Source organism: Styela clava, chromosome 13 (assembly GCF_964204865.1).
Source record: "Styela clava chromosome 13, kaStyClav1.hap1.2, whole genome shotgun sequence".
Classification (NCBI taxonomy): Eukaryota; Metazoa; Chordata; class Ascidiacea; order Stolidobranchia; family Styelidae; genus Styela; species Styela clava.
Window position 1 is genome coordinate 9,091,539 of NC_135262.1, and position 13,593 is coordinate 9,105,131.

General features: G+C 36.4%; 2 protein-coding genes across 3 annotated transcripts; one reads left to right on the forward strand and one right to left on the reverse strand.

Annotated features, from left to right (window-relative positions):
• Window positions 1-1,032: 1,032 nt before the first annotated feature.
• Window positions 1,033-7,060, reverse strand: LOC120333246 (organic cation/carnitine transporter 2-like). Of its 2 annotated transcripts, XM_039400612.2 has the most exons (12): window positions 6,326-7,059; window positions 5,750-5,835; window positions 4,551-4,685; window positions 4,144-4,293; window positions 3,584-3,738; window positions 3,337-3,508; window positions 3,094-3,199; window positions 2,866-3,029; window positions 2,342-2,556; window positions 2,154-2,262; window positions 1,738-1,868; window positions 1,033-1,192 (listed from the first exon to the last, which is right to left on the reverse strand). In XM_039400612.2, the coding sequence occupies exons 1-12, from the start codon at window positions 6,539-6,541 to the stop codon at window positions 1,062-1,064; spliced, it is 1,770 nt and encodes a 589-aa protein (XP_039256546.2). In that variant the 5' UTR covers window positions 6,542-7,059; the 3' UTR covers window positions 1,033-1,061. The 2 variants fall into 2 exon arrangements, with proteins under 2 accessions (XP_039256546.2, XP_039256547.2); XM_039400613.2 differs by lacking the exon at window positions 4,144-4,293 and having other exon boundaries at window positions 6,326-7,060.
• A 1,862-nt stretch (window positions 7,061-8,922) lies between these two features.
• LOC120332919 (NADPH oxidase 2-like) lies at window positions 8,923-12,710 on the forward strand. Its single transcript, XM_039400262.2, has 2 exons — window positions 8,923-9,072; window positions 10,731-12,710. Exons 1-2 carry the CDS (start codon window positions 8,981-8,983, stop codon window positions 12,475-12,477), a joined length of 1,839 nt encoding a protein of 612 aa, XP_039256196.2. The 5' UTR covers window positions 8,923-8,980; the 3' UTR covers window positions 12,478-12,710.
• Window positions 12,711-13,593: the final 883 nt, after the last annotated feature.

A 13,593-nucleotide genomic window follows, 5' to 3' on the forward strand; every position in this document is an offset into this window, starting at 1 on the left:
GCAGATCTTTGAAATCTCAACTAACTGTTACTTCTATAGGGGGAGATGGGTTCCTATCACTTAATCATAATAAAAAGTGACTACAGAGTCTGAGATGGAGCATAGCTCTGACATAAAAAATGACGAGCTAGTGACAGAGCCATTGTGATTTTTTAACCACCTGCCCAGCCCTGTGTCGTATATTCCTTGTAGTTTCTGAATTGCGTGAATTTGCACAATCGAATTGTTCCAAATAGCAGATAATAAAATGCCCTTCTCAAATCAGTGGTTCTCAACCTTTTTCAGTTCGACCAAAAATTTCATGTGCACAAAACATAATCAAAAGAATGCAGTTACAACAAAAGTACAATGAAATACGCATGAGTCTTTCCAACGAGGTTTCTATGCTGCGAGTGAGAATGTGGGGTTAGCTTTGCGGGTTTCAATGCGTCGTTTGAATAAATTTTGGCGCAGACTAGGCACATAGGGAGCGGTACTTTTCCGCTTCCGGGAGCAATAGTAAAACCTAGCGAATACTTCTCATCATACTGCCCAATAAAGTCTCCTCATAATATATTAATATTTGGCAGACCGGCGGCAAGGTTGACGCGAACCGGCGGTTAAGAAACACTGTTCCCATAGTGGGGGCCGCGAAGCACTTTTATGAGGTTCGTTAAAGAAATCTGGTATGATGTTCACAGCTGAATAGTTTTTGTAGTCATGTTATTTTCTATGCTTGCAACTGTGAAAAATCAGAGCTAGTCCGTGCTCTGTTACAGTACGTGTTCTATTTTCGAAGAGAGCCAAACGTCTAGTAGTTCCATCTCCCGGACAGTGATTGCCGACTGACAAGTAAACTTGTATATCTTGTCGACATACAAAATTAACCTGGATTTGAATTCACAAAATTCATATCCTTTCGGGAGTATATAAAGCCGGAAATACCGAATACAATTGCACGAAAAACACCTCATCTTAAATCCGACACACCAAAACTTTTCTAAGTCTACATACATCGCTTATACACACGGTAACAAAATTAGCATTCTCGCAGATTGTTTGGTTGGAGTTTTAATGCACGTTTATCTCTTGCCGAAGGGACAAAATTGGGATTTTAAACTAATCGTTCTATTATTGTCCATCTTCTTACACTCTTCTATTGTTTCTGGAAACCCGTTGTTTTTTGTCTCCGGAAGAATGAGGACAAGGAAACCTTGGAAAAAGGAACCTCAATTAGAAAATATCTTAAGGTAACGCAAAGCAAAGAACTAATGAATGATATTAAACGGTGGTAGAGTGTAATAAACAAGAGAAAAGAACAAAGGAAAACGAGAGACAGAAGGAAAAAGAGTTGGACAACAAATAGAAACAAGAGAGCTAGGCTCAAATACATGGACACGTAGCGCCACCCAGTGGGAATAATTTTGATGACGTCATAGCGAAAAAAAAGTAATAGCCTTCTGGAGAAAAATTTTATCTTCAACCACTGAAAATTTCAAAGCAATTGGTCCAGTATTCGAAAAGAAAAGCGATTTCTTCAAAACGTGTCAAAGAATAAGGACATCAAGAACAACAATAAGAACAACAACAACATAATATTGAAACGATCACTATGTCCACTACGTGTCCAAAAAGCGAAGAAACGGAGAAAATGAGCGAGAATATCTCATACCCGAGATCAATTCACGTAAGATGATAATAAGAGAAGTGATGTAAGAGGAAGCAGAGTGAATATTTTAAAAAAAATGGTGCTTCTACCTGCCAGGAAGCTTATGACTCCAAACACAATATATGGCAATGTTTTCCAGATCGATCCAAGCATTAAGATGAGGATTGCAGACATTCCACCAATTCTAGAAAATCCACTACAACATCCTAGACCATTTCCTCTGAAATTATAAATATTTTTATATCACAGAAAACTGGATTCTATAAATGTTTTTGGTTAATATGACATGCTCAGTTTTCTATGGCAAACTTATAGTGCCGGCAAGAATAACGCGTGGATATTCTACTTGCTTACCATTCATTCCTTCATACAAAACCTACCATACCACAGACACAATATAGGAAGAATTAAAATTAAACCTATCAGAAAATGTAATGCAAATCCGTAAACAAATTTAGACTGCGTGATGTGTATATATTTATATAGTGTGCTATACTGTTAGTACCTTATTGGAGTTGGATATAATTCCGATGTGTATAAATATACTCCGCCAAATGCACCAGTTGTTCCGAATTTTCCAGTCAAAAACAATATTAAAATAAGCCACGACATATCTGAAAGATAAATTTAATAATTCACCAGGACTGTGTTATAGGGTGAACGTTTTAATTTATCGGTCAGTTGCTCCCCTACCTTGTGGAACGAACATCATGCACAGAAGGGCAGTAGAAGAAAGAAAATTAAAAACACAGACAACTGGTCGTCTTCCCCAGTATTTCATCAGTAATCCTGCACAACAATTCGCTGGAATGTCAACAAGTCCAGTATAAAATATATTCAAAAAGACATTTCCAGATAATTGCGTTGTGCTGAAGGAAAGGCCGTAGTATATGGATGTAACAGCAAACCTGTTGAGAAAATTGTTGGAATAACGTATAAGAAACTGGATTACACTACAACATGCTATAACTAAGCTTTTTTTTTTATATAAAACTGTCAATATCTGAACAAAAGATATCATAAACCATGATCGTTTTTGTAGCTATGAAGTGATTAATTTGAAAAAAAAAATTTGCAGCGCTAATCTTACTGATTTAAATTCAATTGCTAATTAATTAAGTCATGCCAATTTTTAGTTGCCTTTATGGTTTGGCATTGAACTAATTTTTATAACATTACCTCTACCTAAAACGGCTAAATCTGATTTTGGTACATACCAATTGTAACAAAGAATAATCGTAATTTTCCGAAGCGTGCGGTTTGTAAAAAGTACAAGAAAAGAAAATTTCGTCAGTATTTCTGGATCGTTTGTATTAGCTGGCTTATTGATCATTTCTTCGGATTCTTCATTCCCGCCAATTTCCATTGGTGGTACAAGTTCCTGAATATTAATTTACCATAAAAAACTTCTCCAACAAGAAATTGTATAATTTGAATCACCTCACCATTTTTTGTTCGTAACCGTTCAATTTTGCGATTTTGTTGATTATTCTATTAGCATCTTCCAGTCTATTTCTTGCATATAGCCACCTGGGGGATTCAAGTGCTACTCTAAAATTAAAAGCAATACTTCATTGAAAAAGACTGTTTTCAATACATACCAAAATTGATATAAAACTGGCTGATGGAAATGTACGTGGATGCAACGATTATCGAACCTACTTCGCGAACAATTCATTACACCTTACCTCCAAAATATAAGAACAATAAATAGTATGACGACGCTAGAAAGTTGTCCAACTGTCCTCCAGTTTGGAATCAAATATCCAACTAGAGCAAATAGCATGAATCCCACTGGAAAAGTACATTGAAAAAATTGAGCTGCAATAACGCGATGACGAGAACTTAGTAGCTCCATGCCTATAATACAAAATATATTACTGATATAATTCAAATTTAGGGCCTGAGATCCACAAATATGGCAAAATTATTTACCCATGATAAATCCGGCAGTACAAACTCCAATAAATCCGGATCCTGTACACAATTGCATTATGCAGTAAACTGCGAAATTCCGAACGAAAGTGCTGATGAATTCACCTGCTGCAAGCACATAAAGTGCTATAGCAAATGAGGATTTCCGGCCATATCTGTAATAGTAAAGTACTAAAATTTGCCAAATACAGTTGGCTATAGAATTTATCCTGAATGAATTTACATTGCTAGGCGGTCGATAGCGTTCGGCAGGAAATTTTAGTTACTTTTCATTTTTTCTTTTTGTCTTGTCTGGACCCTTTGATTCGCCACAGATTTTGCGCTATCATCAAAACCCAATCAATTTTATCGAATAAGATAAAAAAGCGTAAGGATTCTGTAAGTCTACTTCGTGTTCTTAGCTTCGTACTTGATGCTTGGTATTCGTGAAACTATCAAGTTGCTAGTATCGTGTAAGTGCTTAGCAGTGCATTTTAAATAATTGTAGCCATGAATAAAAAACAACATCCCAAAAATTATCCAAAGATTCAATATCATTGGTTCGTGACATTTACACATACCTGTCGCTGATTAACCCAAATATAACTGAACCGACCAGTACACCAAACATCAACGACAAAGAAGCAATTTGCGCTTTCCATGCATTATCACATACCAGATTGAATCTCGAATCAACAGTCGAATGAAGTATGTCATTATGATAGCTCCAGCTATGATAGAAAATATTGGGCGCGAATAGAAAATTAACACAGCATAACAACACGGTATATTTAATGTCCTTACACATTTTAATAGTACAAAAGAACTCATTTTTGCATGATTCCGAGATATCATCAAAACCTCCATTAGACGAAACTTTATTTTAAGTGACTGAATGAGAAATTACGTCCGAGCTATTGAGTTTCAAAATCTAAAATAGCTAGCAATACTAAATTTTTAAAATTATGTTCAATAAATGTTACAATACCTCGTACATTTGGTTGTATTAAATGTTTGGTTTTCATGTGTTCGTGTATTTTCAGCAACACTGCTATTGCTGCTGTTGTCGTTTTGAAACCAAAATGAACAATCAATAGGCTGCAGAACAAGCCCCAAATCATATCTTGATGCAGAAAAGAAAGTGTTACGATTAAAACCTAATGTATCTATAAATATATATATACTATTTTACTAGAGTATATTACATATATATATATATACATATAGCAATTAGCAACCGATATGAATATGATACATAGCAACATAGCCTATAGCAGAGGCGGGCAACCTTTATTACAGGGGAGCCAGATACAAGTAGCTGGGTGTGAAGACACGGCAGCACCTTTGTTTGAGATAGACTTTCTAGTAGTTGCAGGCACAAAAAATTGTTTCTTTTTGTAATTGATCTTACGGCATTGTTAGTGGTCCTTGCAGAAATGGTAAGTTGAAACGAATAAATTTCTAAAGAAAACTGCTATTCAAATTTATTGTCACACCGACTTTAAACGAATTCAGTGAGTAACACGTTTTTATAACATTGTGTATTTTGCAACAGGGTTTTACTAGCTAGCTTTACTAATATGACAGTGGCATCCAGGTACTGGTATAGGGGTGCTCCCGAAGTATGCGAACCAAGATGGCGGACATCGGAACGTAACATGGGTAACAGGTCAGGGTTAGGCGATAATTTTTTTCCAATTTTCCTTATTTTAGTCCTATTATCAGTTCGAAGACTAGCCAAGAGCCTCCCGTAGTATTTATACCTAAAATTATGGCCTAACCCTAACCTAGTACACATATTACATTCCGATGTCCGCCATCTTGGTTCGCATACTTCGGGAGCCCCGGTATAGGCTTCTCGACGCAAATAAGTTGGAATTGCTCGCACGTACTAGATTACCTGAACTAAAAACTTTACCTGAACGTTTCGCGGGCACAATATTCAAAATTGGCACTTCTCCGCGGGCCGCACAATATTTCCTTGCGGGTCGATTTTGAAAATATAGATAAATTCATGCTCCACAAGTTTGCAAGCAATATTCAATGGAACTTTGGACGAATCCGTACATTTCCTTCTATTTTTAGTACGGGTGCGTCTTGTGAGTTGTAACTGAATAACTTAGATGTTGATGGTTACCTTACTTCAAATTTGCAGTCATATCAGGCACAAGCGGCCGAAGTACTTACTTATAACAGTGATCAAGTTGTTTTGTATCGTTGTTTAATGGAATTGTTAATAGATCTTGAGTCAACGTCCATGATTTATTGCATACCTGTAAAGATTAGAAAATAGAGGAATAGATGATTTTAGCCTTGTATAATACGTCCAACTAAAAATCGAAGTGTTGATAAGGACCATAATTGTGATTGAAATAAGACGAATCTTCGAGAAAAGGCGTCAAATATACTGGTATAATATATATTCTATTTCTGCATCTCTACAGAGACAACTCAGAATTTTGCTAATGGAATACTTCAAACGGGAGATACAATATATCATAAAGGGTATTCACAGATCTAGAATATGTTTAGCTGAACGATAAGCATTGTCGTGGGCAATTTTATCTTTTTATAGTCGTAACTATTAATGAACATTTATATCGGGTTCGAAATAATTTCATCGGTAAATTTTTCATCGGTATTGACATGTCAAACCTAGGTCGTTGTTAAATCATTCCACCAAAAAGGATTTATAAAGGTTGTTATATGTTTCACTATTTGAAAATAAACTATTTAAAAGCCATTATTATAATTTCACGATACCTGAGACACTGAAATCTTTATATCTTCCGATGTATTGCAAAAGTGTTCTGTATTTTTGTCAGTCAGGAGAGCATTACAGAGAAAAGCAATGGGAATCAGCACTGATGTTACCATCATAATGAGAAAAAGTTGTTTCTGGTATTTGCCGCAATTCTCAGTTATCCTGGAAATTCCATTTTCTATTTTATCTTTATCTCGAATATCTGAATCTGGCATTTAACTAGTAAATTCTAAAGTTACAGTGAAAAACTAATATTTCAGATATTCTATGTGACTTTGACAAAAGTCACGATTGATTTTGTTCGCTTAGAATCGATCAAATTTGAAATTATATCGCTGAGTTAAAAGTGGTATGCGTGTGTAGTTTATTTAGCAGATTTGGTAAATGCAAACAAATTTTCGCTTCTCAAGAACAAATGTTGATGAGCGGAAGGGAACAGAGACAATGATCGCGAAACCATAATCGTGTAACCTGCGTCCTATGTCGAAAGTGTACTGTTGTTAAGATTACTTTTTCAACTCTCTAATCACTAAGCCTAATTATTGTTTCCAAGGTCAAAATTTGATATATTCATGCTTTGTTGTTATCAATACGAGTAGCCAGTTTGCTATAACCAGGTAATTCGTTCTCAAACTCAACTACAGTTTAGGATTTTGACTGCGCTGTAATACTCGATAACATCCTTTTTATACTAGATACTATTTTTTTAACTAACAGCAATTAACACAACATAACTGAAAACAGGACGCTATATGGATAATTCTATCGTTTTCGTTCAAGTACAAACTTTCAAATAACTGACGATCATCTGCTCAGTGGCAACAATTGACAAAACGAAGACAAGGCCAGTAGAACTAGATGTCCTATATTGAGTTTATTTGTTTAGTGACCTTTGTTTGTTAAACATCGAATTTGCAGAGCTATTAAAACTGTGGGAAAAGCAGGTCACGTGTCGTAAGCCACGCATTTCACGTCGATGCAATTGTAAAGCATGACCACCAGTATGAAGTAGTATGTGCAATTGGTATTGAAAATACATCAATTATAGTTTTACCTCTTACATTCAGTCATGTGAAACTGTGATATGCCGGTTTTACCGGGACTGTCCCGCTTTTAGCATGTTTTTCCGCCGTCCCGGTGTAAGACCTAAATGTCCCGGTTTTGCAGTACGACAGTCATAAATAATTTTCCTATTTCGATACTATTACAAAACATTTTTTTAATGGAGGCATCCAATTTGCCACTGATTTGCGCCTCACTTTACTAGTTCTGATAGAAAGAATTTTTTTTATGTCATAGCCATGATATGAAGTATAAACCATGCGTTAATTTAACTCCCAACTGTACTGTCGCCGAATCATCAAAATGTCGAAATCAAAGTACCAGTTTTCTAATGAGTCAATTATTTGAAGCAAAGATCGATATATAGAGGATATTAGCTTTACAGCTAATTTTGACACCCGTAATCTACCCACAATGGTATGGAGAACCTTTAAACTATTAGTAAGCCCCTGGGTGCGAGCCAAGGCTGGCTTGTCCGATCCGCGCCGTCCCGTTTTTTGTTTGCTTCAGAAATATGGTAAGCCTATGTAGGGGTGACGCAAGTTTGAATTACGCGATTGATGATTGTTTTTGAGAGATTGCCTCAGTGCTCAACTTCGACCGGACCAAAAATTGTTGCTTCAGACAAACGGACATATTTGGCCACACGCACTTATCACTCGCGAATGGATTTATGAACTATGACGAAAATGAAAAATTTTCAAAAGCAATCCTGATTCGCATTCGCGAATAAACCTAAACCACGGTAACATCATATTTCAAATTTTAGACGCTAGGATCCGAAAACGAGTTCTAAAAAAGAAGTTCTTAATCGTGTTTTAACTTGATGAATTGAAAATCATTTTAAACCAAGGATTATCATAAGTTGAAAAAAGAAATACAAAATATACTAACATGATGAACAACGAGGATAAAATAATAATATAATAAAAAGATCCATATGTCCATTTCGTGTCCAATAAAACTTTCAAATGTCCATGAGCGGCCACCAGCGATTATAAGGTGCTAACTTAAGACTCATTTGCGGAAACCATGCTGTCAGCCGAGCCAATCGCCAAAAATTACGTCACTTTCTTTCGACAAATAAGGTAATTATTTTTGACGTTTGATATCTTAAGAATTTATTTATTTCATTATAATAAAAAGATCCATATGTCCATTTCGTGTCCAATAAAACTTTCAAATGTCCATGAGCGGCCACCAGCGATTATAAGGTGCTAACTTAAGACTCATTTGCGGAAACCATGCTGTCAGCCGAGCCAATCGCCAAAAATTACGTCACTTTCTTTCGACAAATAAGGTAATTATTTTTGACGTTTGATATCTTAAGAATTTATTTATTTCATTATCAATATTTTATTTTAGTTCTGGTGACGCTATGTTTTGGCAGATATATGGGTGGAATCAGTATGAATTATGGCCACTCACCGTCACGAAGGAAGAGCGTTGGGCAAGATGTTAGATTAAAGACGGCCTTATAAACAGTATTGACATTACGACGAAGTCAAGAGTTACCAACTCAATACTGGCTGTGTATTCGTGTAGTACGGCAGTAAATGTTAGTATTTTGCAGGTCTTATTGAACCATCCAAATGCAACTATTTTATAATAACAGTAAAATTGTATCAGGACTATGCAGTCGTTACTTTACCGTTAACAAGCCTAAGGCGGAATTTGGATTGAGGTAAATAACAACTGAATTAAAGTTATATGTCTTGAGTGTTGGTTTTCCGCGTCGCTAGATGTTGAACAAAACATGAATGTATAACAAGTTCAGATGTCATTATTGACTACCTGTTAATCTGAATCATATTTGCGACCAAGTTTAGGGATCGTATATGTGAGTGTCGTCTGAATTAAAAATACGCCCACAGATATAGACTTGATCGATGCATTACAGCATAAATTTGGCTTCTTGTTTGTGATCGTCAATCAGCGTAACTGGCAACGTCGGTTGAATAAATTTCGCAAAACGGACTGATCCTTACGCGGTTTGTTTTGGTCAATGCCTTACTAAAATTATAGTCATTACTTTGTTCCCGGTGGGTTTAGCGGTAAGAATACATAGGCAGAGTGGAGTCTTAAATCGACAAGGCAAGTGTGCTCTTTGAGAAGTTTTTCTGTGTTTCATAATTGTTGAAGCACCCACTACCACGCAACGCATATGTGAGGAAATTAGGATGTTGACAACAATAGGTCACATGATTACTCAACGCAAAACAGTGACGTACTGTCAAATTATAATTTGCCAATCTAGTACTCGCGGTGAAGACCGTCGCAATGATACATAGTGGCAGTCATCACTAATTCATTTAGCATACTTCATTAGATTAGGATAGGCTTAACGCAGCTGTATTGAACTAATGCAGAGGTCAATTCATTTGAAAAATAAATTACGCAATGAAACGTGACATTATGTCAAACCAGGAATGAAAGGAAGGAACGTCATAGCTTTGGCAGTAAATGCGTTAGTTTTTGAGGCTGTCTATGCTGGTTCCAAATTTGTTGCGGTAAAATTATATAGTGTTCGGTTACGATTACAAATCCAGAATGTACGTTTTTACAGAAAATCAGGTATAAACATCCCATTGTGATGTTCGTTTTTATAACAGTTTAGATAGCGTCTCAAAAGCACTTTTTGTCGCCATACCAGGCCGTTTAAGACGTTTGCATCAGCAGTTTCTGAACTTATGTTCCACAATCCATGGCACTGATATTACACTAGCTAGACCTTGAAAGATATATGCATAAGCAGTTTGTGAACTCATGGCGCACTATCTTGTCTGTTATTTGAACTCGGATATACTGTATGGTTCCGTCCGCGCTATATTTCACTCTTATCAGTGAAGTTTTTTAGCCATTCGATTTTCATGTCTTTCGTCCGTGGGTTAACCAACCGTTGGCTGTTTACTTGAAAATAAGAATTATATATTCGTAGCATACGGAGTTAGACGCTTTCCAAGCTATTATGCTACATTGTTATGAGGTTTTTGTGAGATGAGATTAATGTTGCACAAGCGATACTATAAGCGCGTGATTACAATAGTGATCAATACGTTGAGGCCAGACGTAAATTGTTCTTAGGCACGTGTACATACGATTCTATACGAGTGGCAATGCGAAAGTAAGATACTTACCTAAGTGTTTTAGTAATAATATTCCAACAAGTCAAGCGTAACGCATAATATTACTTTTACTTTCTTCTCGTCCAATATTCATATTGTTCATCGTAGTGGCGGTATAGATTCGTAGTTGCGTTTTGGCTTAGGCAATTCCAAGCGCATCCAACATGTTCTGATAAAAAGTTTTTAGATTAAATATATTCTACTATTCATTTTGCAGACAAATGAGAGGTTTACTCGTCAACGACGTTCCAAAATATTTCGTTATTTTAGTATGGCTTCTGATCAATGGATTACTATTTGGAGTAACCTGGCAAAAGTACAACAGGGAAAAAACATACTTTTATACAAGAGCTGTTCTTGGTAATACACTCACAATATCAAGAAGTGCAGCTGCCTGCTTGAACTTCAATTGTATGTTGATATTATTACCAGTTTGCAGAAATTTATTGTCGTTTGTTCGAGGATGGGCGGTTTGTTGCCCGGGGCGAGCAAGGCGAATCTTGGACAAGAACGTAACATTTCACAGACTATGCGCTTACATGATTGTTGGTCTATCTCTTCTTCATTTTTATGGGCATTCGTACAACGTCCATCGTTTTTCAATGTCACACAACACAAAAGTTGACGATGCAATTGACGAGACAGACACTAAACAATCAACCAAGTTGTTGGTAAAGTTGGTTTCTATAGGTAATGGGGATGGAGAGACCTATTTAGATCCAATAAGACAACCTACCTATCCGATAAAATCAGTGTTTTTGCTGACAGGCGGATGGACTGGACTTATTATGATCGCGTGTCTCTTTTTTATGGTGACCTCATCCACTGAATTCATACGTCGCTCATATTTTGAAGTTTTTTGGTACGTACATCATTTGTTTATTGTTTTCTTTGGGTTTCTCATATTCCACAGTATAGGAAAGCAGGTCAGAGGGCAGACGAACGTTGATAAGCACGATCCTGAGTATTGCAGTAAGATTGATCCCTATACGGGCTGGGAAAATGATCGAAAATGCTCCACACCTCCAGTTTTTGAAGGTGGCATGCCTATTACATGGGTTTGGATAATGGCACCTATATTTATATACATTTGTGAAAGAATATTACGATTTGTCAGGTACCTGCAGCCTGTAAAAATACTGAAAGTGGTCAAACATCCGTCAAAAGTTCTCGAAATTCAAATGAGGAAGACTGATTTTCATGCAGAGGTTGGGCAGTACATATTTATTCAATGTCCTAAGCTTTCACGACTGGAATGGCATCCCTTTACTTTAACATCTGCACCCGAAGAAGATTATTTTAGCGTTCATATTAGAATTGTTGGAGACTGGACCTCAGGCCTCAGTGAAGTTTTAGGTGCAGATGAATATGCTGAGGTTCAACCATCTTGGAAAATACCACGCGTCGCGGTGGATGGTCCATTCGGTACAGCCAGCGAAGATGTTTTCGATTATGATGTTGCCTTATGCGTTGGAGCTGGAATTGGCGTGACACCATTTGCATCACTACTGAAATCAGTGTTTTACAAAACTGTTAACGAGAGCGGTCCCATGCGACTAAGGAAAGTGTATTTCTTTTGGGTTTGTCCTGACACACATGCATTTGAGTGGTTTGGAGATATGCTAATGCATCTCGAAAACCAGCTGGCTGAAAGTGGTTGCAGAGACCTTATTGAATACAACATATATTTAACTCGAGGTTGGACTGCCGGCCAAGCAAAAGCTATTTTTGTTCACGAAGAGGATCAACGTGATGTCATTACAGGTTTGGAACAAAAAACAAATTTTGGTAGACCTAATTGGGACGACATATTTTCTCGAATTGCCGATATGCACACCGAAAGAGAAGTAGGAGTATTTTTCTGTGGAGCTGCTTCCCTTTCTAAAATTCTGCATAAAATGTGCAACAAACATTCTTCTGCGTCTAAACGAGTCAGTTTTCATTATAATAAAGAGAATTTTTAGGAAATTTTATTTATCAGCATTTTGATTTCAATATATTCTATGCAATTTTACGCATTATTCATGTACAGACAATGTCCCAAAGAGATTAAATGTTCATTTCAGTTTTGAAACTTTACAGCAGTTCGTTGGTATTCCAAAATGTAATAAATTACGAGTTTAGTTTCTCATTTTTTGTTTTTATTCAATTATGAACTTGAAAACACAATTATAAATATTGCATTGTCAAACACTGACTATGTTGTATTAAGTTCATATTGACAAGTGTAGGCTATAGTTTGAGTATTAGTCAATTCCTGGGATGGTGCACTCGAGAAATAATAGAGAAAACTCGCTATTTTTATAACAGAAAATTCTCGTTTAATTTATTGGGTATCTTTAAACAAAGCAATGGTTCAATAAAACTCACAAAAATAATTCTTCTTTCAATGCTTCACTTCTGGCGCCAAGCTGTAAAACATGTGTCATGAAGTCAAAGTGCGGATCTGTGGCTCGAAGAAAACTCAATACGAGTATACGACTTCGGCTCGAATATAACCACGGTATATACCGACAATATATTAATTAAACAAAACCAATTATGCTATATTGCCACTTATTAATTGGACTTCGGAGATTAAAATGGAAGCGGCAAGCCACATCACGCCTTTTAAATACTATACCTAAATTTTATGGAATTTCAGAATCACTTGACAGTGATATAATAAGACAAGAGAGCTACGCCCAAATATATGGACACGTCTGTTCACAGTAGCCTACAGTACGGTTTACCGTACTGTTAGATCACAGTCTACAAATATATTCACACCAAGCGAAGCAGTATAGTCGGACACAATATGGCGTCCGAAGTCCGCAGAACGTTCGGTGACGTCATAGCAAACAAAAACAAATCTCACAGAACTAACAGAAATATTTGAAATAAATAAAAGTATTAGCCATCTGGAGAAAAATTTTATCTGTAACCACTGAAAATTTCAGAGCAATTGGTCCAGTAATCAAAGAGAAAAGCGACTTTTTAGATTTTCCACTGGGTGTCAAAAAAGTGTCAAAGAACAACAACATAATATTGAAACGATCGTCATGGCACTACGCGTCCAAAAATTGCCTGCGTATAAATTA

Excerpts from the sequence above, each read along its gene's own strand:
- LOC120333246 (XM_039400612.2), bottom strand. The coding sequence starts at position 6,541 with ATGCCAGATTCAGATATTCGAGATAAAGATAAAATAGAAAATGGAATT. Across the intron at positions 1,869-2,153 it reads TTATATCCAACTCCAATAAG|AGGAAATGGTCTAGGATGTT; the intron begins GTACTAACAGTA and ends TTATAATTTCAG. Across the intron at positions 1,193-1,737 it reads AGTCATAAGCTTCCTGGCAG|GTTTCCTTGTCCTCATTCTT; the intron begins GTAGAAGCACCA and ends CCTTTTTCCAAG.
- LOC120332919 (XM_039400262.2), top strand. The coding sequence starts at position 8,981 with ATGCAACTATTTTATAATAACAGTAAAATTGTATCAGGACTATGCAGT. Across the intron at positions 9,073-10,730 it reads AAGGCGGAATTTGGATTGAG|ACAAATGAGAGGTTTACTCG; the intron begins GTAAATAACAAC and ends TTCATTTTGCAG.